This window comes from Aspergillus costaricaensis (assembly GCF_003184835.1).
Source record: "Aspergillus costaricaensis CBS 115574 unplaced genomic scaffold BO79scaffold_65, whole genome shotgun sequence".
In the NCBI taxonomy this organism is placed as follows: Eukaryota; Fungi; Ascomycota; class Eurotiomycetes; order Eurotiales; family Aspergillaceae; genus Aspergillus; species Aspergillus costaricensis.
The window spans coordinates 55,534-82,896 of record NW_020291865.1 but is presented as its reverse complement, the minus strand read 5'-3'; the positions used below and the strand labels follow the sequence as shown (position 1 = coordinate 82,896).

Sequence of the window (27,363 nt, the reverse complement as noted above, 5' to 3'; positions counted from 1 at the left end):
ATCCTAGAATTTAGCTTACTAAGATAGAATAGTTTAATAATCCTTATATAAGCTTTTGAGTTATACTACTTTAGATTAGCTAAATCAGGTTTTTTATATAAGAAATTTAGTAGATTATTTAAATATTTATATAATTTACCATGTAGAGTTTCCCAATTATTTATTTTATTTAGTATTTTATTTAATATAAATATTACTGTTTCTACTGCCTTAGATTATAAAAAATAAGATAATTCAGAATTAATTAATAAAATATATATTTTTTAAATAATTAAAGTTCCAGCCCTCTCTACAAGACTATTTTATTCAGATTAACTTTCAGGACTTTATATAACTAAAATATCTGATTTCTTATAAAATATAAATCAGTTAAATAAATTTAAATTATTATCTAAGTAGAACTGACAAGATTTTACTTTAAATTATATTTATATAAATTATATTATTTATTTTAAAAATTAATAAATATTTATTTTATTTGCAAGGATTTACCCCAGGTAATATTTAATAAATAGATTATATATATAATTAATATATTATTTATTTTTAATTCTTAAAAATATATAAATAAGATCCCAATACAAACAGTTAAAAAATATTTATTTTATTTATATTAATTTATATAATATTTATTTATTTATATTTATAATATAGCAGGTTTCGCAGAGGTTAAATTTATCTAATTTAAATAAGTCTGATAAGTAAATATTTAAAGTTATTTCTTTAAGATATTTAATTATTTTCTTATCTGGATATCTAAGTCTCTGGTACTAAAGAAAAATAAGTTTTTTTAAGTAAATTAGCTTTGCACTGTTTATATAATAGATTTAATTTATTTAATTTATTTGATTTATTTAGCTTATTTAATTCTATTTAATGAATAAAATACTATTTTGTTCATTAATTTTATATATTTATTTATTTTTATATATTTTAAACATATTTTTATATAAATTTAGATATAAATTACTTTCCTTTACTTTGCCTGCTGAAATTATATTTAAATAAAAATAAAACATATATATAATATTTTTTAATTTAAATTTAATTAGTTTATTTAATATATAAATAATAGAGCTAATATAAACAGTTCCAAATCTATAAACTTTTATATTAATATTTTTTACTAATATAGCTGTTTCATCATTTACTGGATTGAAATCAGTAAATTATTATAAATTATTATAAATATATATATCAGATCCTGTATCAAAGATCCAATTTTCTTAAAAATTTGATTTGTTTAATTTATTTGATGTAAATATTTATAAAGTTATAAAATTAAATAAATTATTTTCATTATTTCTATTGTAATTTTAATTAATTTTCTAGTATTTTTGCCTGGTTTTCTTATATGTGTATTAAAATTTATTATTTTTATATATTTTTTTGAATCTTTCAATAACTTGTAGATCTGGTTTCTAATTATTTAATTATTTTATTTTATTTATATATAAATATTTACTAAAAAAATGGATTTTATTATTTAATTCTGATTCACATGGACATTTTAGTTTATTTATATATTTTAAATAATTTAATAAATAATCTGATTAATTTTTAAAAGTTGTATTTGAATTTAGTAAATAATTTAATTAATTTTAAAAAATTACATTTACAATTTTTGATTTGAATTTTTAATTAATTTAATAATTTTTATTAAATTCATAAAATCTATGAGTCATCTCATAGAAATCAGGAATTAGTTAAGAATTTTCATTTAATTCAGTAATTTTTTCAAACCAAATTATTGAGAATATAGGTGAAATATTTAATATTAATTCTAAAAAGTTATATTATATATATAATAGTTATTTAACCTCTAAAATTTATATTTATTTATATTCAGAATATAGATTTTTTTATACTGAAATATGGGTCTCTAATCCAGAATAGAACTGGATTTATAATAAATAGTATTAATAAATCAGATTATATTTTCTTATTTTTATAATAGAGGCTAGTTTCTTCTTTAATATTTATAGGATTTTATATGCATTGTTTACATTCAAAATTAACTATTTATAAAAGTATAATAATGAATTATATATAATTAATAATATTACTGATAAACCATTTAAAATTACCTAGTATTCTTTAAATAATATTTTATAATCTTATATATAATCTTAATAGATTTTATATTAATTAATTAATAAATCAAGAATTATTTAAGTTATTTATTTAATTTACTGTATTTTTAGTCAGTTTAATTTATTTAATATATTTAATTTATTTAGCTAGTCTAGATTAATATAGTTCTATATATACTTTAATTTAGTAAGTATTTAAATATTTTTAATTTATACTGGTTAATCATGTGATATAATTAGCTAATTAATAAATTTATTTATTTTAATTATTATATTTATTCTATTTATTTTTTTTAATCAGGTAGGTCAGGTCTTTTAATTAAATTAAGCTAGACTTATAATTATTAGAAATTTAGCTTAGATACTAATTTAAATTAGGAAAGTAGTTTAGTAAAATAAACTAATCAGATTAATAAAAAAGTTTTATAAAAGATTTTTACAGAAGACTCCTAGGCACTAGACTAAAAAGAATAATATTAAATAATACTAGTTCTAATTAGAAAACTAGATCAAAGTAATTATAATAATAATAATAATATAAGATTAATATAATTAATAAACTTACTAAAGAGAAGCAAATATTTATTTATTTTCTAAATAGAAAATAAATAGGTCTTTTAGATAAAAAGTAAATAAATTTAACTTACTTACTTACTTGCTTACTAAAGGATAAAAAATCTTATTTATTATTTTTAATAAATAATTCTAGATTAGAATCATGAATTATCAGTTTACTCATTAAACAAAGAAAATAAAGTAAGTAAGTAAGGTAAGGAATAGTAAATAAAGAATTAAATAATTAAATAATCAGAATAATATCAATAATACAAGAAAAATGATTCATCTTTATATTATCTATCTTAGCTGGGATTCCCATAGAATTTGTATGGGATTCTCAGCTGAGTTGGATAGTTAAAAGATGACTGATTTCCAGCCAACAATATTAATTATATTAAATTTTTTACCCCAGTGGTAAGTGTGGAAGCTGATCAAATAGTCAAATTTGGTGTTATCTAATGAGAATTTCTAGCATGAAAAAAGAAAGAAAGAAGCTCAGGAAGAATATATAATTATATAAAAATAAATAAATTATGTAAGGCAGGTAAATAAAATAAATAAAATAAAAATTATATAATTTTAAGATATTATTTATTATTATATTATTTTTTTATTTAAGTTTAACTGCTCTTAGCTAGAGATAAATTATTTTTTTTATAATCTAGTATAAATTTATCAGTCTCTATAATTATTAATTATTACAGGAAGTACTTGGAGAGTCTGGAATAAATAAAATATTTTATATAATAATTCTAGAGATAAAAAAAGATATTCTTGAAATTTCCTATTAAATACTAGATATAATTAGTTATATTAGATACCAGCTATTTAATTTTATATTAAAAATAACTATATTATAAATAGCTAGCTAGAATATTCTTAATCTTTTATTTTATTTAATTATTAATTTTAATGGGTATAGCAGTATCTTAAATCTATTTTAATAATAAATTAAATATATTATATAAATAGAGCTTCTTAAAATAAAAAACAACATATATATATATATTTTTAAAAAGATAAATCTTATAAATATTATTAATTTTATTAATAATAAATACAGGATTATACCAGCTTTCTAATAATTTTTATAAAAACTAATTTTATCTCTAGTTACAGATATTAATAAAAATTTTATTACTAATATTAAAATTAATAAAATAATAAAATTAATTAATTTATTATATCTACTAGTTTTATATTTTCTAGATTTTATCTTATATAAAGATCCAGATTTATTTTATATAATAAATAAACTCACGGGCTTAGTCTTAGATAATAATATATAATAATAGATTTATTAGAAAAATCTAGTTAAATAAATATTTAGAGTTTATATTTTTTTTTAATTATAAATAAAAATAATCTAGTAGATTTATAAAGTAGAGCTATAATAATAAAATTAATAAATAATAATAGTTCTGACTAATTATTCTAAAAATAATTAATAAATAAAATAAGTTACTAGACTATATATTAATTAATAATTTTTATTTATTTATCAGTCTGTAGATAATATATTATTAAAAATTTTAATTTAATTTATAAGATTTAATATAGTTTATTCTAAAAGTTAATTATAAAATAATTTTTTTAATTAGAGATAATAATGTTAGGAGGCCCTGTCTAAATATAAATTTAATTAATAAATAAATAAATTATATTTTATATAAAAATCTATTTTATATAAAAGATAAATATTATATATTTACTGAGATAGTTTATTATTATAAAAATAATATTAAATCTATAACAGTTCTTCAGGAAGAAATAGAAATCTATAAATATATATTATTATAGCTGATTAGGAATTAAAAAAGATTAAAATAATCTAAATAATAAATCTTAATATATATTTTTTCTTTTATAAATTAAATAATTATTTATATAATATTAAATATCTCTGTTCTAAGTGCTCTAGAAATATTATTATTTAATTAATATTATTATCTTTATTTATCCAGGATGAGCCAGTAATAGTTATTAATAAATTTTATTTAATAATTAGATCTGTAAATTATCTTTATCAGAAATTATTAGTTTATTTTAATATAGAAATAGTTTATTTTATAAAAAATAATTAATTTTTTATTAATAAATTTACTTCCAGAGGTCTTTCAAGGAAAGATAAATATAGTTTATTTCTAGAATATAATCTATAATATAGAGATTTTATTTTACAGAAACTACTAGTACTAGATTAAAAGTTATATCAGATTTTAGAAACTCAGATTTTAGCAGTACTTAGTAGTAGTAATTATTAATTATTTTAAAATTAATCTTTTTTTGTATAAAGCAGTCAGCTAATATATTATTTTTTTTTAATTAATATTTAATAATAAAATAATATTAAAATAATATTTCTGCCTAGCAGGCCTACTGGATATTAAGTTTTTTAATAATTATAAAATATTTTAGAACTTAGTAATTTATAAAAATTATAAATTTTTTTAATTATTATAGATTTTCTAGTTCTGCTCTCTATTTTATAAAAATATATATAATAATTAATATTTTCTTATTATAAATATTATAATTATATTTAAATAAAAATATAGTTTTTAAGTAATAAGTTACAGAATATTATATATTCTTAATTTATTAATAAAAGATTTTTATAATTACTTTATTAGTTATATTAGTTTTAATATATATAGATCTAGATAGATTATAATAGACTAATATAAAAGCTGATATCAGAATCTATTTTAAAATCTAGAAGACTATTTTACAGGACTAGTTTTAAATAAATAAAATATTTTTTTAGATAAGCTGATTTATAGACTTAATAATCTAACTATAATTTCTTATAAAATATTAATAGAAATTATAAAATCTAAGAAATAATTAAATTTTTTTAATAGTAATCAGATACTATTATTCTATAATTATAATAATTTTTATAAGATTAATCTGAATGCCGGTAGTAGTGATAATAAATTTTAAAAATCTAATTTTTATTATATAAAACTTATATTTATAAATTATTGTTTAAAGTCTGGCTGCTTAAAGATATTTAAAAATCTAGTAAATATAAAATTTATATTCTATTTTATTTTTACTGAAAATCAGTATATTATTTATATATACTATAATAAATTTATCCAGGAAGTCTATAAGAATCTTATTAATAAGATACTAGAAGACTATTAATTTATTTATAAATTTGAATAATAATATTTAATATTTAAAGATTTTATAACAGGTTTAGAAAGTAATTAAGTTTTTAAATTTAAAATTTATATAAATACAGTGGAAGTTTTAATAAATATTAAATTTTATAAATATTTTTATATTCAGGAGACAGTCCATTATCTTATTAATTAAGAAAATAAAATAGGGATTCTTATAGATTAAAATATTAAATTTCTAATAATTAATATATAAATATAATTCTTCTCTGGGTTTCTTTACTATTAGAATAGAAAAAATAAATAAAATTATATTAAATATAATAAATTTTTTTTTTAGATTTTTAATAATATAATTACAGGCAGCTTTGAGTTTTTCTAAAATTATTTTATAAAAAAAGACTATTTCTAACAGATTATTTCTTTTTAATTAAATATAATAATTATAGAGTCAGGAGACAGGTAAAATATCTAATTCTTTTTTAAAAAAGATATCTATTAAATTATAATAATATTTAAAAAAAGTTTATTTTATCTTTTTTTTCTTAGTTAATTTAAATATTTTATTATTAAAATCTGTTTTCTCTATAATAATCTTCTTAATTATACTCAGAAATATAATAAATATTTTTAATTTAAGATTTTAAAAATATTTATAAAAGGCAGTAGCTCTGATAAGAATTATTTTAATTTTTTTAAAAATATTTTTTCTCTGGGGGCTCTGGGAGGCTTTAAAAATTTAATATTAAAAATTCTAATTTATCAGATTCTGATATATCTTAATTAAGATTTTCTATAGAATATTTTAATAGGTTCAGGATATTTCAGATTTTATTTTAAAGAAGAATATCTATAATAAAATATTAATTATTTTCTAGAAGTTATAGTCTTGTCAGATAATATCTTACTAATAATTTTAATTAATTAAATATTATAATAAAATATTCTAGAAAATTTATTATAGTAATCCAGCCTTGATTTTATCTTGTAAGAAAAGATAATTAAATTATATTAATTTATTTTATTAATAATTTAACAAGATTTTTTATTTTATAAATTATATTTATTCTAGGATAATATCATGGCAGTCTAATTTAAATATTAGAAATAATATATTATAGAACTGGCATTTATTGACTGTAAGTATAAGTTAGATAATATAAATTAAAAATATTATAATCTTATTATTAAAGTCTGTAATAATATAATTAATTTTAAAAAAAATAATATTAATTCAGAATTAGCAGATTATCTGAATAATAAAAATAATATTTATATAAATATAAATATTAGCTTCAGTATTAGTAAGGGTATATATAAATATTATTAATTTATTATTTAATATTAAAATTTTAATAATAAAGCTTTTATTCTCTTAGCCTAATAAATCTTGTAAATTTAATAAACTAATATTAATATTTATTTTATTTAAAAAAAAGATTTTTTCTAAATATTATTTTTTATTAAATTATTATTTTCTATTATCTCTAACAGCTTGATTTAACTTGTTTCTTTCTTTAGATAATTTTAGACTAAATATTTTTATTTCTGGCAGATAAAGTAATATTCTTTAATTATTATATAAGTATATTTCTTCAGCTTTATACTGGTAGCACAGCTGGTATTATAAGAAATCTTAATTAAAATAGAAAAAATTATAATTATAGTAATAGTAGTAATTAATATAAATAATTAATAATTTAAAATATTTATCTTATTATAATATTTTATTATATTATTAATTAAGTCTGATGATCGGGCACACTCTTTAATATATTATTTAAATATTATATTATTATTATTAAAGTGGAATATTGTCAGCTTTTATAACTTAAATAAAAAATATTAATAAAGATTTTTTTTTTAATAAATTTTAGTAATATTTATTTTTATGGTAAAGTAGCAGAATATAAATATAAAATTATAAAATTTATTATTAATTATTATTTTAAGCTTCTGATATTATCAGTATATATTATAAGATTTATTTAAATTAATATAAATAATTTTCAGATGTTTAAGTATATTAATTATATTTATATAAAAATTTAAAGTATTAGAATAAAGTCAGGAAACTAGATACTTTCTTATATTATTTTTATAATAACTAGTTATATAAACTTATTAAACAGTAATTATATTTAAATAGTCTGTATTAATTTTCAGCTTCTACTGTATTATAAGAAGCTAATTTTTAAAATTAATAATCTTATTATTATTAAATAAAAATAAATTAAAGATTTTTATTAATTTTTTAGATTCAGGAGCCTCAGCTGCTTGATTATTTTAATTATTAAATTAAAAAAGCTAGATAATATATAAATTATATTTATATATTATTTTATTATAATTATTATTAAGTTTATTCTGCTAGTAAATAATTTTATATATTTTTATTTTTATTTTTTTTATAATACAGAGAATTATATTAAAGATTTTATTAGAATTCTTTATATACAATTTATAAAATTAATTATAAATAATATTTTTTTTATTATCAGATTCTCCTCCCAGCAGGATTATCAGATATTATTAAAAATTTATAATACTTGGTATTAATTCAGTATAATTTTCTCTAATTATTATAAGTATTTTTGCTGATTATTCTAGTTTAAGTTTTAATTAAGTTATTCTGTCTTAACTATATTTAATATTATTAAATATATATAAGAAATAATACTGACTGCCAAGTTAGATAGCTAGCAATATATAATATTAATTTAAGAAATAAAAGATAGAGTAATATTAGAAATTATATAAAAACTAATTAAATAGTCAAATTTAATATTATTTAATAAGAATTTTTAGTATAAGAAAAGAAAGAAAGAAGCTCAGGAAGAATATATAATTATATAAAGATAAATAAATCATATAAAACAGGCAAATAAAACAAATAAAACAGAAGTCACATGACCCTGAGACGTCACTCGCCGTCACAGTAAGTAAGATTATTTTTAAAATATTTATAACTAGTATAGTACTGAAAGACTTCCACTAGAAGTAATATAATATTATCTTTATTTATTTATATATATAAATAAAAGATAAGTAAATTTATATAAGATAATTAATTAGATTCTATGAGAGTCTTTTTAAATATATATATTTATTTAAAATAATATTTTATAGACTATAGCAGGTAGTATATCTTTAATACTATATTTTTAATAAAAAATTATAGAAAGTCAGTTTTAAATTCCTGCTAGAGAATTTATATATATATAGAAATAATAATATATAGCTTATTATTTATATAAATAATTTTATTATTACTAGTCTTGAGCAGATAAATCTAATCTTAATAAAATATTATTTAAATAAAATATTTAGATTTAAAGAATTAGATAAATTAAAGATCCTGCTTAATTATAATATTTTTTATAATTATAAAACAGACAGTATCTTGCTTGGATAATTTATTTATATAAAAAAATATTTTATTATTACTAGAATATAATCCTGCTTAAATATTATTATTTTTATAATATTTATTTATATAAAGATAGATTACACTGAGATATTAATTAAAAAAATTAATATTAATAAATATTAAAATCTTATAAATAAATTAAACTAGTTAATTATTAAAATAAGACCTAATCTATATTTTACTATATTTTACTTATAAAGGTATATACACGCTTTTATTATAATAAATATAAAAGTATTAAAAGGCATGTATAAATATTTATATAATATTATTTTTTATAAAATTATTCTAGTAGTTAATTATATTAAAAAAATTAAAATTTATATAAATACTGCTTATACTAATTATAAGAATAGTAAATTAATAAAAAAATAAATTATATTTTATACAGATGGTCTTATTATCTGGTTATTTAATAAATAAAATATTATTATATTCTTTTCTATTATTATAAAATACTATATATATAATACTATTATTAAAGATATTTTATATATCAAGAAATTAGTATAGATATTTAATTTTAAAATATTAAATAATAATAAAATACTCCTGTTCAGTAATGCTGCTAATTTACTATAAATCTTTAATTATAATATATATATATAATTTACTAGATAGCTAGATAATTATTATTTATTTATAACAGATCTAATTAAAATAAATATTATATTAATTTAATATATTATAAATACTAGTAATCCTGTAGACAGCCTTACTAAATTATTAAATTAGAAAAAGTTCTGTGACTTCCAGACTTTACTAAAAATAATTTTATTAACTATTTTTTTATAATATATAGAAAATAATATTTAATATACAAAAGATTACTTATTTAAAAAATATCTATAATTTTATTTAATATCTCTTTGTATGCTCCTTTATCTAGAAGGCTGTGTTAAGATATTTATATAGACTAGTTATATATGCTATGCTCAGACTGCCCACAAAGCACCTCTTTACATTACTTTGTTTTGCTCTCTCCTAGATAGCTCAATTCAACTCACTCTTTTGCTTCCGTTCGTTCACTTGTTTGTTTGTTTCGTTGCTTCCGTAGAGCGCTCCTCAACATATTCTAATTCAGTTAGGAAGGCAGAAGCAAGAGTAGTTAATATAGGAATATAGGATAACGCAAAATTTTGACATACCACTGTAGACTGTCTTAGCTGGATCTTGAGACTACAGTGACGTGGCCTCAGCGGCTTGGATGAGTGCTGTAGACAGCTAAGATAGGGGAAAATAATGCAGGTTCGGTTTCGATGGGTGACTCACCTCCAGGAGCTGGTTCCAGTCTTCTTTCGAACCTGCCTCCTGTGTATCCCACTTAAGGCCAGCATCATTCCTTCCACCTTCATCAAATAGCCAATCCACTTGACAGGAATTCAAGAGCTAAAGCCGTCAAAAGAGTGACTGGGAGCTCAAGGCCTCCTGGAACCCTATATATACCCATGAAAAAAGACAGCGCTGATACACTTAAACAAATTATCAGGTCCTCACTACAGAGCTAAGTTCATATTCAAGGACTGGTCATATAGCCAAGAAGCCTTAATTTAACTACCAGGGCTTAGACAGATACATACAGCCTTCCAACAGAAATTTTCCAAAGAAGGACGGCCTTATTTAGCCAATTATGTCTAGCTTCTACCCACGGTTCTCTAAACGGTAGCAACGATGATATAAAGGAGACGGCCCCAAATTATTTTCGACTGCTACTGACGGAAGAATCATTGATTATTCCAAACTTCCAAGGTTGAACATCTGAGATAAACTGCAGATAGTATGTCGCAGTGTGAACTGCGGATATAATACGTCACGTGCGGGTTGTGTAAAGATTCATGTAAATTACCATCCTGTGTATTTTTCGGAAACCTTGGCGTTTCCGCAAAAACGCCCGTGGACCCTGTGAGACCTGCGTTTGTCGCGTATTCCAAGGTTGTACTAGGGCCAGTAGCTTGAAAACCATGCATGGGTATAAAGACCGGTCGCATCCGCATATATTCCACGCTTTGGTTTCATAGGATCAACCTCGGAAATCCAGCCGTGGACGTGAACAACAATTCTGGAGACGTTGGCAAAGCTATCCCTTTCTGCCCATCATGGCCAAAACACTAGAAGAGTTTGCTCAATTAGAGCCTCTCTGGGACAAAGCAATCCAGCATCCAGGGGAAATTTCACCTGATGAAAAACACCAGCTGATGCAATGGCCGCCTTTAGAAGAGATGCAGGCCAACTCAACCAAATACTTGGGTATGTCAGTTGAAAACTTGCTTCAAAAGGCAGCTACGGACCGTCAATCCCTCACATACGCGGAATGTCGTCTGATTCGCGATCATTTCCGCATTACACCAACCCTTGACAAGGGTGATCGATTCGCGTGGCCGCAGATGCGTCCTGATCTTTATGATAAACTGAAACAGGCACAAGAAGCAGCTCTTTCACCAATGGAGCTTCAGGCCGTTCAAGCTGTGAATGAGGTATTTCCTCAGAAACAGTATGATGACTTGGAGGCAAGGCATGAAAAGCGAAAACAAGAACCATTCCCAGATCTGCAAGACTGGGTCCGAAGGATCGTCGTTCGAGAAGATGATAAGAGCTGGGGCTATGTCTTTTACCATCAGAAAGGAATGGCCAGACTGGATGAGTTTAGGGCGCTATTTGCCGAGGTCCTTGAGATGTCATTCGGTTTCAAGGGATATGAAGAGATACACGATCACAAATTCGCTCAATTTGTCCCATTTGAGGCCGATGAGAGTAACATCAGCCATTTACAGCAGTGAGTTTTCCTACATATTATTAAAGACATTGCTAACAACCAGCCAGAGACTTTCGTGATCGCCGCGAGAGGGGTGACTTAAAGCCCGGTGTTCTCAAAAATGTGTTCTTCTTGTTGACAGACGAGGCTCGTTCAGCTTGTGGCACATATGGCCCAGATATGTACTATGGATGGATATGGGCAATTGATCCGGACTGGCCTCTGTCGGGGCCAGATGAGGATGGCTATGATGGCCGCCTCAAAATCAGCATCACCCAGATCTTTTACCGTTTTTACGAATTCATGTCAGATGGTTTCTCGCTCAAAGAAATTTGGCAGGATTTCCATTACGTCAATGCTAACAAGTTGTACCCAAGCTGTTTTCGGGAGCCAATTTCCTGGGCCTTTACCCGACTTGAGAAATCCAAATGGCCATACAATTGATTTGATGCATGTGTGTCCTTGATGCTTGTTATGTACATAGTACTAGATAGTGAGCATCATATAAATATTGAAAATGTGTGATCATCCGTACAAAATGTATTCTTCCTTCCGCCCATCTTTTCTGGTCATATCATTGCAAAATACTCCAATTTCCTCCTCTTTGTCAGCTAAAAGCCAACTTGAAGCAACTAGCTACCTGATGTCAGCATATAAACGAAGATTGATTCGTCAAAAATCACTCTTGATCGAACCAACTCTCTGAGCTGCCTCAGATCACCCGTGTAGTTTGTTGCGACCTGATATGCGTGCGATCCCGGGGTAGCTGCATTTTCCACCGCTTGCCATGTGACAAGTAGCTCATCAATACGCGAATTAAGCCAATTGGAGGCCCACTGAGCCATTCGTGACATGAAATTTATCATGAAAGTTCTGAACAGATTAGGCGCACTGAAGTCTCTTTGCCCGAACACACTGTTGACTGCTTTTTGGAACACACGCAATTCGTTATTAGCCGCGCCATATGTATCAACAAGGTGACGGTTCACAAGCTGCTGGTTCAAGTACTCGAACACAGATATAACCTGAATTTAACGAATGAAGTTAGCACATTACCAAATAATTGAAGGAGACTTCGCGTACCATTCGCATTTCATTGATCCCAGCCCGTCCAGCTCTCTCATCTGCCACGTTTAGATTCCTCCAAGTATCATCCCCAATCGGCTGCTTCCCTGCAAACAGCTATAATCAACCATTTAGCGAATTTCTCTTTTCTGCATCAAAATTACAAAGAGAAGGCTTATCATAGTAACATACCCTTCCTTTCATCGAGTTCAAGTGAGTTTCAGTATTAACTAATCGAGCGGGGTTAATCTTTGAGCCGAGACTGTCAAATATCCGAATAATTGGAGTTCCAGTTGCTGTGGTATGGCCGCTAGCCCATGTCGAATAATCCTGATTCAATAGTTGTGCAATGTCCCAGGGCATACGTTTGCTCCCAGTGCTGAAGTCTGGCAAGCCCTGCACAGCAGGTAAAGTTCCAGTAACCATAAATTCAATTGAGCGAGGAATCAATTGAAGCTCGAAAATATGCTCAGCTATGAAGAAGTAGAAGGGTTAATACATGTACCATATCGCCCCATGGGAATAATACAATGCATCATGATTTGGGAGTACTTACTGACCCACGTCCAAAGATTGTTGGGCGCGTTAGGATCAATAGAGGTATCAGTGCATACATGTTGATTTGCGACCGCAAATCGCACTGTTAGTCCATTGGCATTTGCAAGGTTGTCACCATTGCCACCATTCGGATAGGCCACTGATGTAATAATCATGATTCGCTGCTGTCCAGTAATTGGGTCAGTACCGCAATCAACGGTGAAATCCCTGGGAGCTCCATCACGTTTGTCCAGACTGTGAAGAGCTCGTTTGGTTGATGCACCATTCGTTCCGTAGGTATCGGGGTCAATCGAGTATTCATCATCAAAACCGTCAAGATCGCTGATAGCGCAGACTTCATCTAAAGTACTGGGAGCTGTACAATCCTTGATCATCTGGTTCCAGTACTCTAGGTTGCAAATGATGCGACCTGCAAGATCCTCTGCAACTACAGAAAACAGTTCACCTGTAACATCTCTCAAGAATGGTATAAGGGTGGAAGTCGCTAGATAAGTGAACCGAGCGGCAATTACGTCGTTCCACACCTTGATTTCCTTGACGGCTTTGTTTGTCCTGCTCGTCATGCGATAGGTGTAGATGACATCAGTCGCAACAATTAAAATTGAATTGCTTGTGAAGAATGATTGTTGATCTTGACGTTTCTCCAAAGATGTTCCCGAGGTGCCGGCATACCGAGGTGCATATTCTATAGGCAACATGTCTGTGAAGCCTCTTTTATCGTAGCCCACACCAAAGGTATCATCGTAGCCGTACCCATAGCCGGTAGAGCATGTAGGATTTTCCAACCAGTCTTTAAGATCAGCCGTCCAAAGCTCCACCATAGGGTCTACCTTTTTTTGGGTCGTGGTGTAGTTGGGAGAACAGCACTTTGCACGGGAGCCAGTCTTTTTGTTACAAGTATTGTAGTGCTCCATAGCTACCCGTACTTTGTCCTTGGGACAACTTGAGAAGCAGTAGCCACTCCCACCACTTCCACTACCACCATCGGCAGGAATGACTTGGTATCCTGTTTCGCTATAGTCGTCAAGCCACTCGCAGTCGTCGAAAGTCATGTTTTCATCAGAGCTGTCACAGCAATATTTGCGCTCCTCATTCAGGTGGGTTCTCCAGTCGCCACCGCAAGCCGATCCTCCATTGCCATTGCATGACTTAAGGAGAACATCGGTCTTTTCTGCTGGGCATTTCCATGAATCGCATTCGAATGAAGCACCCCATTCGCATTTCTCATAGAGCGCAGTACTCTTTTGACCACTCGTACAGCAGGCAGCTTGGTAATTACCAAATGCAGTTGAACATCCACGGTCGGTTCCGCCAATTTCAAAACTACCATCTGGACACTTGCCTTCACAGTCACCGTTGTTGAAAGTGTACCAGCCGCAAGTCGGAGCATCTTGATCAGGAGGACAGCACAGGCGATGGTCCTGATTTTTGAAGATACAGCCTCCATCATCAAGCATCCACTCACCATCATGATGTCTATCATCGTCATGACGGCGGAGCAGAACCCATCCATCTGGGCAGAGGTCTCCACAGTTTGTCCATTTGCACTGATCATGTTTGATTTTGATTGTGTCGTCTGTTTTGATTGTGTCGGGCAGAGCTTTAAACTTGCGTTGGGCTGCTTCTCCCAGGGCAAGGGAGTAAGTCCCATTGGTATGGTCATGGCTTACTGCCCATACCATAAGGCCACCTAAGCATTTCCCTCGGGCAAAGTCGGCTTTGAGCTTGAAGGTGTCGATATCATCATAGGATACCCATTGATTATCATCCCATGTGATCATCTTCACTGCAGCATCTTTGTCATATGTGATTCTGGGGCGTTTTCCCGCGATAATCTCGTCAATCTCGGAGTTCATCAGAATCCCAACCTCATGACTGCAGTCTCCAGCCTCCGCCCCGGACGCAAAAAGGCAGCCAGGTTTAGTACATGATGGGTCTGCAACCGTATATGCTCTGCCGTAAAATGCTATTCCAAGAACTACCTGATCCGGTGGAATATTGTTTCGCCATAGTAGATCCAGAGAAGCTTTAATCTCAGTGAGATTGGTATGCGCGTCGAGGAATTCACCAGTCCATTTGTTTCCTTTGTCCCAAGTTCCATGAAGATCGTAGGTCATGATATTGAAGAAGTCCACACTTTTCTTCATATTGCCGATGTCAAAGTGTTGCAAGTACCAGAAAGAGGCAGGCAGAGTTATACTAAGACCATTTCGACCGCCAGTTCTTTTGAGTGCCGCTTTGAGATTCTTCAAAAACTTGGGGAAGTTGTCAAAATCTTCTGGACGACCACTTCGATCATCCGCTGCTGGATATTCCCAGTCGATGTCTACGCCATCCAAGTCATATGTGGACATGAACTTTGTGAGAGAATTAAAGAACTTGTTCTGATTAGATGTCGATGCGGCCAGGTCGGAAAATGTCGTTGCAGTTGGGCCAGGGTCATTATAGCTCCAACCTCCAATAGCGATATACACTTTGAGATCAGGATCTTCTTGTTTGAGACGGGCGACTCGCTTGAATAGCTCAATATCTGCAGTCAAAGAAGGTCGAACCTCGAATGTATCTGGGTCAATGACTGCAAAGGCCACATTGATATGGGTATAAACTCCCAAAGGAATTTGCTCCGGCCAGAACTGTTTGCATCGACGCCGAGTGCTCCAAGTCTCATAGTATCCAACTACACGCTCTAATGTGTGCGTTGAATTATTGCAAGAGGGCTGTTTCACTGTTTTCTTCCCACAGAATTCTGACGTTGTTCCACAGAAGCCAAACTTTGAGCAGCATACGTTCAGAGGACAAGATGATTTTTCAGACCAATCTAACCCAAAGCCCGGGTCACATTCTGCTTTTCTTTCACAGCTAGCAACACAGTCATCTCCGCAGACTAAGAAAGGGCTTTTGTTAGATATTGAAAACCAAGTGTGTAGCGATCCAAAAACTTCTCATTGAGTACTTACACTCTGGTCCAAGTCCACAGAATCCAAATTTGTTACAACAGCCTTGTGCACATGGGTTGTTGGCATCACAACCCAGCTTGTAGTCGCAGGTATCAACACAGTCTGCGCCACAGAACTCATCACCAGTGCCGCAGTAACCATGCTTCGAACAGCATCCAGTTGCACAGGGGTTCTCTTTGCTACAGTTCTGTCCTGCGGTCTGAGCAATGAGGAAGCACAGGAAAAATAAAAGATACACCAGCCGGGGGCGTGAAAGGAAGCCCATGGTTCCCATAACAGAAATAGAAGCACCAAATGGCTCCTAAAACCAACTCTTGATGAGCTTCCAAGATATGATGGGACTATACTAATGGTAAACGACGAAAGGCATCCCTGAGTTATCTTTCCAGAACTACTAGTACCATTTGTAAGCTCTAAGAAAGACTAGCTTAAGCGAACCACTGTGTATTAAGACATTGTCGTTATTTTCATCTTAGCTTCGATGCTTTTTCGGGATTGAGCAGAAACGTGCGAGTAGTTAGTTAGCGTAGAAATCACGCAGTTGGCTTCAAAAGTGGCAGCGCTGTACGGAGTACCTTGCCATCTGTGGCGGAAATTGCTATGCATGGTCCCACTACTGCCAAGTTAGCTCTAGAAGAAGTTGAATGCGATCAAAAACATTAGTCGATGTAACATAGCAATCTTATTAGCGTCGTTAATGGGCCAAATGAAAATGTGCAGAGATTTCAGACCGACTCATACTCGTCCGCTCGCTTGACCCAAACAAAGAGCTAGTAAGTTTGTCTAGTTGAAGCCCCTGACCGGCATTTCTTCTCCTTGGCGCCAAAATGAGTACCTGCCTGATATTCGTAGTTCTAGATACAATCTCAGTGATAATCACAACATTCCTCCAAGTTTCTCTTGAGGGAAATTATTGCTTGTGACAACTAAGTTCACGATTCTCAAAAATTTAATCGTATTCATTGCTTATAGTGATGGTCTTTGCTTTTTCCTCCCAGGATCTGCCTCACCCGCATCTAAATCTAAGGGTTTTCAGGGTCCGAACCCATTTGTCTTGGCGTGTGTTTTACCGGAACTCGGGGGACACGGAAAGCTTGGCGTAATTCAATAAAGCCGCTACGTAGTAACTTTCAAGCATCCGTATGTGAGACTAGTTTGTCAGTATTGTTATTGTTCCTTTCGCGTTCCACCTGTAAGAGGACTCATTCGAGCACGCGTCAGTTTACTACTAGCACCGACGGTGACTTTGGAAATACTGCCAAGGTGCATTCCATGGTCAGAATCCCTAATATTCAACCAGAAATGCCCTCAACCAGAGAACACAGGCATACTCATACGCTTACCAATGTGACGTGGGTGGTCTTTCAATTGGACCTCGGGGGCCCTGGAGGTTTGCTTTGTTTTTCTTCTCTGTTTCCAAATGGTAAGATTTCAATACCTGAATCCCCAAGGAACAAAAAAGCGTGGCTCATTTCAGGGGTAGGCGAGTTCCGTGGTAACTCGCTCCTCTAGTCACGAATAGGCTTTGACAAGTCCCGCAGCACCGGCCAATTACTGGTTCCGGTGCTGTGGTGCTGCGACCATACCTATTTAGACTAGATAATTACCTATATAGGAAAGTGTTCGGCATGGTAATGCCAAGACGGGGCCAAATCGGCGTGACTTGTCAAGGCCTAGTCACGAAGCTCTAGTCAAGCCACATATTTTTGAACCTTGGCCCTGAGAACGGAGTAGGCTTGGCAGTTCACTATTTTAGCGGCTTGGTATTGATGATAGAACCGAGACCACCGCACGAAGTCTACTAGTATGATACTAATTGACTTATGTGGAGATATCATGACAACTAATGCTACCTTCAGGGCACCTTCTGCGGCCTCGTCGAAGGAAATTGCACCTCGCCTAGACAACCCACAAGGCCGGGACCTGACCGACATAAGGAATGAGCTGTGGAGAATATACTTGACTTACTCGGAGTGCATGAAAACAAACTAGCGTCCTTGGGATGTCTTAGAGGTGTTGTGCAGGGTCGCATTAGCCACCTATGATTAGTGCGAACGAAAGGCTATTCGGTTGTGTTTCTTCGATAAGTTACACATAGAGCCAGGCAATCCCAACGCAGACTTTCCAGTGACCATCGACACAGTTTTCCCCGTGTTGGACAAACTGAAGAGCTGCCGCCGAGATGCTTCGACCACTTGTCGGGGTCTTGTGTCTCTTTTTCTTGTTCGGGTGGTTGCCTGGCATATCAGCTTCTCAGCATGGACATCACACCCACCACCATCTTTACCGACGACATAATGGGACCGAGAGTGCCGAGTCTGACGGCTCTCCCAAACATATTGTTGAAGAAGCTCTGAAAGCTTTGAGAATTGCCAACAAGCTTCGTGTGGAGAATTCTCAATTCAACAAATGGGAATTCCAAGATAATACTTCCCAGGACAAAGGATTGACCGATGTCCCGCTTTCAGACTACTCAGACTCTACGAAGAATGTATCACTGGCTCAGCTGAATAGACGCTCATCTATCAATGATTCAAGCTCACTGGAGTCGAACCCAAAATACGGCTACACCTTATCACCCGCAATAGTCAAGGCTGCAAAGGAGGTTGCAGAATCTGAGAAGCCAACCCCTTGGGACATTGACTATGCCTCTATTGCATCAAAAATTCGCGCGAAATGGAGTGCAGGCACAAATGACACGAACGCAATGGTCCAGAAGCTATCTCGCTCGAACGGATTGGATCAATACACTTCCTTCGGACAGCCAGACGGTCTTCAAGAACCAATTGAAGAAGGCGTCAGTAAAAGAGACACTTCATCGTATTGGATGGCAAGTGTAGAGAAGAATGGTGCTAGCCCCTATGCAGCATTCGGCTACAAGGTACCATACATTCCATACCAGGAATTGACTTCTCTAACAATACGAACAGGTCTGGAGAAATGTGATGGACTATGGAGCTAAAGGTACGTAATATAATCCAGGCCGAAATTTTATTATGGGATGATCGGTTTAACCATTCATTCAGGAGATGGTGTTACTGATGATACTGCTGCTATTAATCGAGCAATCTCTGACGGTAACCGATGCGGTGCCGATTGCAAATCTAGTACCAGATACCCAGCTGTCGTCTGGTTTCCTTCTGGTACTTATCTTGTCAGCAGTCCTGTAATTCAGTATTACAACACACAGTTGTTAGGAGATGTATGTATCCATTCTCTTGACCAGCCTTTGGTAGAGACTAACTTGTCTTCTTTTCTCTAACTTAGCCTACCAATCTCCCTACAATTTTGGCTGCTTCGAGTTTCGTTGGCCTTGGTGTGATTACCTCCGATGTCTATGTTGGTGATTCGGAAGAATGGTACTAGTATTGTCACTCAGCATTTGCATGAGTATGCATAATGGGTGCTGATTTGCTAATATTTGTACAGGTATCTCAACACTAATAACTTCTTACGAAGTATCAGGAATTTCAAAATGGATATCACGCGCACTGACCAATCAGCGTACGTCTGCGCCATTCACTGGCAAGTCGCACAGGGTACCTCTCTTGAGAACATTGAATTCTATATGCTGCAAAATGTCGAAGGAAATACCCAACAGGTATGAACAGAGAATCTACTTCTTGAATTCTTCGTTGGCTGACTTTGATGATAGGGTATCTACATGGAGAATGGCAGTGGTGGATTTTTAGCTGACCTTACATTCGTTGGAGGTAACTTTGGGTATGTAGAGCACACGAATGATCTACCACCACTAGTTTATTAATCACAAAGCTGACTATATCTTTAGAGCATATTTTGGTAATCAGCAATTCACTACAAGTCATTTAGTGTTTGTGAATTGCAAGACGGCTCTCCAAGTTCACTGGGATTGGGCTTGGACAATGCAAGATGTGGTCATCGAGTCCTGTGGAACCGGAATACTTTTGACTGGAGGTGTAAGCTCTCTCTCTCCTCCCTAAAGCACATTAAACTCTATCACATCCTATCTCGTACACTAGATATACTCCAACCATAAGCTAACGAAATATCACCAGGCGGGCGGAGCTGCGAGCACCGGACAGTCTCTCGGTTCATTCATTCTCGTGGACGCTATCATAGCCAACACACCAACGGGCATTGTCACCTCTTTATTGGCTGAGAATTCAACATCTCTTCTTTTGCAAAACGTTGGATTCTTTAATGTGCAAAATTCCGTCACTGATAGTGTCTTGTCAAAGGTTCTCCTCGCGGGTGGCAACGAAGTTCCAGTTGACAACTGGGGCTTTGGCCGAGTTACCAACGCAAATGGGGAAAGTTCTTTCATCAATGGAGCTAACATCTCCCCTATGAATCGTACTGATTCTCTTCTATCAACTGAGCTGGCATATGTCAAGCCCAACTTTTATACTCGTCGTCGTCCCACATACATCAATATCGGACAGAGTCAAATTATCAACCTCAAGACCGCCGGTGCTAAAGGCGACGGTGTGACTGATGACACCACAGCATTAAACAGTATTTTCGCTGCAGCTGCAAATATGTCATCTATTGTTTACGTTCCATATGGTGTCTATATTGTTACTAATACCGTCAAAATCCCTGTTGGGTCTCGAATCATCGGACAGGCTTGGCCACAGATTATGGGGAAGGGCAAGAATTTCCAAGATCAGTTACATGCCCGACCGGTCGTTCAGGTCGGTGAGGTAGATGAGTCGGGAGTAGTTGAGATTCAGGACATGATGTTTACTGTGTCTGGAGCTACCGCAGGTGCCATCTTGGTTCAATGGAACGTTCATGAGATTACACGCGGCTCAGCTGGTCTTTGGGGTATGAACAAATCCAGTGATACAAATTTTTTTCCAACTGGAGTGCTGACAATATTTACTTAGATTCCCATTTCAGGGTTGGTGGAGCTGTAGGTTCAGAGCTACAGGGTGACAAATGTCCGAAGGGCGGCGGTATCAACACCGACTGTATTGGTGCATCTGCCCTCCTTCATGTCACTTCTAAAGCCTCCGCTTATATCGAGAATTCCTGGGCTTGGGTTGCCGATCACGACTTGGATGCTGCGGATGAGGCTCAGATTGACATCTTCTCTGGTCGCGGCATTCTTATTGAAAGTCAAGGTCCTACCTGGCTTTATGGGACTGCTTCTGAACACAACGTTCTATACCAATACCAGTTTTCTAATTCCAAAAATGTGATTGCTGGTATGATTCAAACCGAGTCACCTTATTTCCAGTCCCATCCTGGAGCGCCATTGCCCATTGTGACTGGTGGATTTCCAAATGATCCTCACTTTGACAACTGCACAATCTCTTCACCAGCTACGTGTGCGGTCTCGTGGGCCGTCCGAATCGTGGACTCCACCAGTGTCTATATACTTGGCGCAGGTTTGTATAGCTGGTTCTCTAGATACTCACAGGACTGTCTTGCTACTGAGGACTGTCAAGATCGAGCCTTTGAGATTGAAGAAAGCCAAGATCTCTGGATCTATAACTTGGTTACCAAGGCTATTGTCGAAATGATCAGTCCTGTAAACGAGAAGCCCACACTCGCCAATGATAATAAAAATGGGTTTATGTCGTCGATTCTTGCTTGGCTGAAAGGATCGACTGACAAAACCGGGCAGCGGGTTTTCGAAGGTTTCACGATCTATGACACTAACATGCTGCCTTCAACCTTTTCGGATGCCTGTATCACTGCTCTCACCGCTACTATCAAGTGTGATCTCCAGGTATTCCAATTTGGAGAGCCTCAATACCATGGCACATTGGGTAACGATACTTTGACCGACTTGGTTTGTGATCAAAGTTGCGGCGATTCACTAGCGAGATGGTTTACCAACGCGGAGGCAAATTGTAATGGTGCCGTTCTTCTTGATCACCCAGCCACAATTCTGGGTGGAAACATGTGGGAGGGATGGAATGAGACTTGTTACAAGGATCCGACGACAGGCAAATACTGCAATGGTAAGATTGACATTACTGGATTTATTGTTGGGTGCCGCTGACCTCTTGAAGAAGTTATAGGCCAGTTCATGCGTGTTGCAAGCGTGGACCTCATGCCCAAGGATGAGATGTGCTCCTATTGCTACAAAACTAAGCTTCAAATGATGCAATCAAGCCCCTATTCCTATTACAACCAGCGATACAAGTACAATCTTGAAACTGTTATAAAGAACTGTGGTGTCACTTCTAACACTACAATTCCTGATGATCTTTCTGTCACTCAACCGGAAGACGAACCGTTTTGCCCAGATGACAGCTCATATACAACCAAGGATGGCGATACTTGCACATCTATTGCCCTGGACTACTCTGTCGCGTCTGCAGCCTTGTACATGGGTAATCAGGATCAGATACGCGATTGCAATCAGGTCGTTGTTGGGCAAGAATTGTGTCTACCCCTATCATGCGATCACACATATGTCCTCAAATCGAACGACACATGTCGTAGTATTGAAGAGGCCAACGCAGCAATCATGTTCGACAATAGCACGAAGAGAATCATTCCTCTTCGCCAAGTCAATCCCTGGATTGATACATACTGTTCCAATCTTCAAAGTACTTCTTGGGCCTATGGAAAAGTCTTATGTCTAACCCCTCAGTCGGGGCTTTTCAACGCGACAGATCCAGTGTCTACGTCCTACAACCCTTGGGGCACGGAAAGCTCAGGCTATGGCTCATGGGTGGTTCTCCCTCCAGATAATGCCACTGTTGCAGCCGGAACCACCAAGCATTGTGGAAAATGGCATACAGCCACTACTGGGGATTCTTGTACACAGATTTGTGTCCAAGACAAGATCACAAGCAATTTGTTCTTGCAGGCTAATCCTTCCCTGCAGTCTGCAAACTGTACGGGACGTCTCATCCCAGGAAATGCGTACTGCACTGGTCCTATGCGCGGTTGGAATTATACTGTGGCAACCTAATCGTGGAAAGAGGCTACCTAGACTCATCGGCGCAGGCGTATACTAGGTTTCTCGCTGCTCTGTGTGTATTCCAGGGTTTGCTGTTGGCACAGACATGAATAGACATTTGTGTAGCAACTCAATAACGAAACGTACCTTAGGTTCTCCCTAAATACAAGATTCACGCTTCTCATACACATTTCACTTGTACATATTCAGTCACGGGTTGTTTTTCTTCTTGCCAGGGTACCAAATCTGCGACGAGCTCTATCAGGCAACCCAGGGTGATTACTTGAAGATCAATCTTGCTCTTGATGATATCAGCAAGCGGGAATACAAATCCGAGATCGAGCATGCCCTGACGAATGCACGCAAGGGACGCACGACGCAAGTTAGAAACGAAATCGAAGTACTCAATAAACACCGCTCCGAAACAGAAATCTTAGAGATCAACGAGATTATTCTTTGGATTCAACGCTACAGGGAGCCTCTGACAATGAAAGCGATGACGGCAGCTTTATATGCGAAGGTTGGGGAATTGTCCCTCCTAACGCTACCAGATAAGATCAAGTACAAATATACACTGTTGAAGATCACAAAGGGCGAGGTTCAATTTCGGGCTGACGAAGTTGGTGACGCCATCCCAATGAAGTGCCGTTCCCAAAGCAAGGCGGAGGAAGCGGAGGATGAGCAGCTACAGAGCGCAGAGGCAGTCTCCCCCGGCGAGATGGCCATGGTTAAACATTTCCTATCTACGGTCTGCCCACAGGAGACGTATCACAAATTAGAAATCGACCAATTTTTCGAACAGAAAAAGCAGATTCGGCATAAAGAACAGATATACAAGGATGATCCCAACACTGAGGAGGCGAAGATGGCGCTCAGTTGCCTACGCCTTCTCGCGGAAGAGGTAGACCAACAAAGCGATCTTGTATCGTACGCGAGAAGCAATCTCGTAGAACACCTCTCCGCTGTCAACTTATCCCTAGTTCAGGTTGACTACAAGACCACGTTTGGGCCCTACCTTGTTAGTTTCTTCAGTGTTGACTCTTCAATCGATACCCTACTCAACAATAACGGCTTATCCGGCCCCTCACCCGATGAACGGCGAAGAGTCCGTCAACTATTGCTCAACGACACCAGTATGGATATCATCCTTCAGTGGCTCAATGACGAGGCGGTAATTTTGAATGTCAACGATGAAGCTCGTGGGTGGATCACCGGTCCAGTTCGTACTGAAGGTCGCCGAGCCTTGCTGATGCCAGCTGCGATGCGAATGGCGAGGCATCTGGTGCACGAGCAACACTTTGTACCTTTCATAAAACATGCTTTTGAATTTCTTCCGGGCTTCCTCGATAAGGTTAGTTGCCTTTTCAGCTTTAGTTAGATTGACCACATCAAGCTTTGCTAACCACCCACTAAAGTTTGAGAATCCTAGCGAACAAGAAAAGCTCGAATCCATTAGCAGAATTGCAAGTGTTGAGAGGTGGTGCGAGAAAGTACTCGAAGGGCTGAAGAACGCTTTCTGGCACACACAAATAGGCATTCTTTTAAGCAGTCATGGTCACAAAGAGTTGGCGGAAGCTCGAGCCCGACAAGCCTTGGCACTCAACGGAGCGGACTGACAAGCCTCTACCCTTCTGGCCGAAGTAGTCGGGGGCAGTCAAGGAATCGGGACTTTGAAGCCTGCCATAGAGCGCCTTGTGTCAAGCGGCGAATGGAAGCAAAGCGCTCTGGAGCGGGTGGGACTCGCTAAGATGCTGTTTAACACCGCAGAGCTCAGCTGGAAGGAAGGGCAAGCCGATATGGCTATCAGGTACTGGTCACAGGCGGTAGACACTGATCTCACTGATATTGTTCGCGTTATCCGGTGTTTAGAGTCGTACGCCCAGGGTAAGCGCTGAGTGGAACTTATTGCGATTCTGCTAAAGATAGACGAGAGATCAACGGAACTGCAGGGCCTGTCTGATTTGATAGCCGCAAGAAGGTTCCCCCATGATATGTTTTTGCAAGCGGCTCTTCATACCAGGGAGCTCGCATTTGCTGTCGGCGCCTACGAGCGATCCGTTCAGCTGCTTGAAGAGCGTGGAGGGCACGCTACATTAAGCCTTCTCCGATACCGCTTTGGGCGGCCAATTAAGACACAACAGGACGGCTCGTCCAGAGCGATCAAGTAGTGGCGTCAGGCCCTCGATGGCGCAGACCCATCTGACATGTCAACATTGATCAGTTGTATAGCGCCGAATTACGTGCAAAAAGCCATTGCGGTAGGCCCCAATCATGAAGCCGTCTCAGCCTATCTTGAAAGGATTGAAGCGCTTCTCCCCGAGGACGTACCTGAAGCCGAGGTCAGTCTCCCGCCTCGGGTATATATTGCACGGTACTACAAGAACCAAGGCAATCCGACCGAGGCGAAGCGGATCGCTTAAAACGTCGTGCAGCTAAGCCACGAAATCCTCTCCGACGATGATGAAGGAAACGACCTACCCGCATACAACCAGCTTCTGTCGATATTCATCGCTTTTGGTGATATCAAGAACACACTAGCAACGCGTGCCCCTTATAGCGTTACATTTTATGGAACAGAAAATCGCTTGCGATGGCGATTGTAACCGCGTCATGGATATAACCGAGGAAATACAATGGTGCTAGGATTGCATCCTTGTCCATTTGGATGAAGAGTGCCGCCGAAAACTTGAGCAAAATCGTCTCCCATACTCTACTTGTAATGCGTCACATAATCTACTTCGAATTCCGCGAATGGAAGAGTCCTTAGGTAACCTGCCGGAGGACAGTGTACCATCCGGAGATGACTGGATCTCATTTACGGATTGGTTGGGGCATATTGAAAAGGATTATGTTAGCTTTGAATGAGTATATGCAGAAAGCAGGACCAAGAATAAAGTCAGGCAAGATAACAAAGCTTTTATCAGCATGAAAATAGGATCATAAGTGAGCCAAATTCTAGTAAGGAAGTCTTCAGAACGGGATAACAGTTTAATGCTATCTGATACATCTAAAACTTGTATTATTTAATAATAGTGTATTTATTAAATATAATAATATAATTCTTATTCTCTTTTTTAATTATTATGTGGGGTTATAAGTATTAAGAAATAATAATATCCATTTCTGAATTTAATTAATATATATTTGCCGGAGACTGTACTAGATTAAATTACAATTGATAGTATATATCTAATCTTTGAATTTATTAAGTAGAGGGAACTTGATTTCTATTCTAAATCAAAATATATTGTGACGGCGAGTGAACGTCCCGTGGTCACGTGACTTCTGTGTTGTTGGTCTTGTTTGCTTGTATCGCGTTGCTCGCTTACCTTTGTATGATCGCATGTTCCCCTCTGAGCTTCTTCCTTTCCTTCCTCACGTTAGAAATTTCATTACATAGCACCGAATATGACTGTTTGAACGGCTTCCACAGTGGCAATTAACCAGTCTATAGAAAGCAGGTTCGCTAAGCCCAACCATGACTTCTTCTGGTAACCCGAGCTAATCCATCAATGGCTCTCGAATGGTTTCTCCTCTGAGACATTGTGGCCTTCTGAGCCTAACCCTCAAGACCTACTCAGTGATTCAGGGGAGATACAGTCGTTTTCGAATTCAGTTTGACCTCTCACTCTTTAGACTTGATTCCCGGAAAATAAACCCGTTATATGCTAACCCTGTTCGGGGTCACCGCTTGATTGATTGGGCAAAACTGTGGTGGTAATGGCTGTACCACATCCCAGGACTTATTATAATAATACTGTAATGATACATTGAATCCCATAGAATCGCTTGGTCGAACTGGTGATCTGGCAAGATTGCTCTGGCAAGATCGTCTGCTGCTTTCCGCCTTCCCACCAGTCCCATGTTGCCACCCACTTCCCCTCGTTCTCCAGAGTAGGTGGTGCTTTGCAGGTG

At 34.4% G+C, this 27,363-nt stretch overlaps 3 protein-coding genes across 3 annotated transcripts; 2 read left to right on the top strand and 1 right to left on the bottom strand.

The window, feature by feature from the left end:
• Positions 1–11,237: 11,237 nt before the first annotated feature.
• On the top strand, positions 11,238–12,486 carry BO79DRAFT_291474 (uncharacterized protein). Its single transcript, XM_025689002.1, has 2 exons — positions 11,238–11,985; positions 12,033–12,486. Exons 1-2 carry the CDS (start codon positions 11,309–11,311, stop codon positions 12,406–12,408), a joined length of 1,053 nt encoding a protein of 350 aa, XP_025533929.1. The 5' UTR covers positions 11,238–11,308; the 3' UTR covers positions 12,409–12,486.
• Positions 12,457–16,809, bottom strand: BO79DRAFT_279221 (uncharacterized protein; the record flags this gene model as incomplete). Its single annotated transcript, XM_025687960.1, has 5 exons — positions 12,457–12,989; positions 13,048–13,146; positions 13,222–13,502; positions 13,586–16,264; positions 16,545–16,809. 5 exons carry the CDS (start codon positions 16,807–16,809, stop codon positions 12,597–12,599), a joined length of 3,717 nt encoding a protein of 1,238 aa, XP_025533928.1. The 3' UTR covers positions 12,457–12,596.
• Positions 16,810–18,658: 1,849 nt separating this feature from the next.
• On the top strand, positions 18,659–25,868 carry BO79DRAFT_241435 (pectin lyase-like protein; the record flags this gene model as incomplete). The annotated part of the gene is made up of 16 exons (XM_025685119.1): positions 18,659–19,425; positions 19,475–19,508; positions 19,571–19,746; positions 19,812–19,903; positions 19,974–20,145; positions 20,200–20,267; positions 20,335–20,480; positions 20,582–20,607; positions 20,921–21,353; positions 21,416–22,498; positions 22,550–23,269; positions 23,943–24,799; positions 24,864–24,928; positions 25,103–25,295; positions 25,371–25,612; positions 25,670–25,868. The coding sequence occupies exons 1-16, from the start codon at positions 18,727–18,729 to the stop codon at positions 25,866–25,868; spliced, it is 5,205 nt and encodes a 1,734-aa protein (XP_025533927.1). The 5' UTR covers positions 18,659–18,726.
• Between the last annotated feature and the right edge of the window lie 1,495 nt (positions 25,869–27,363).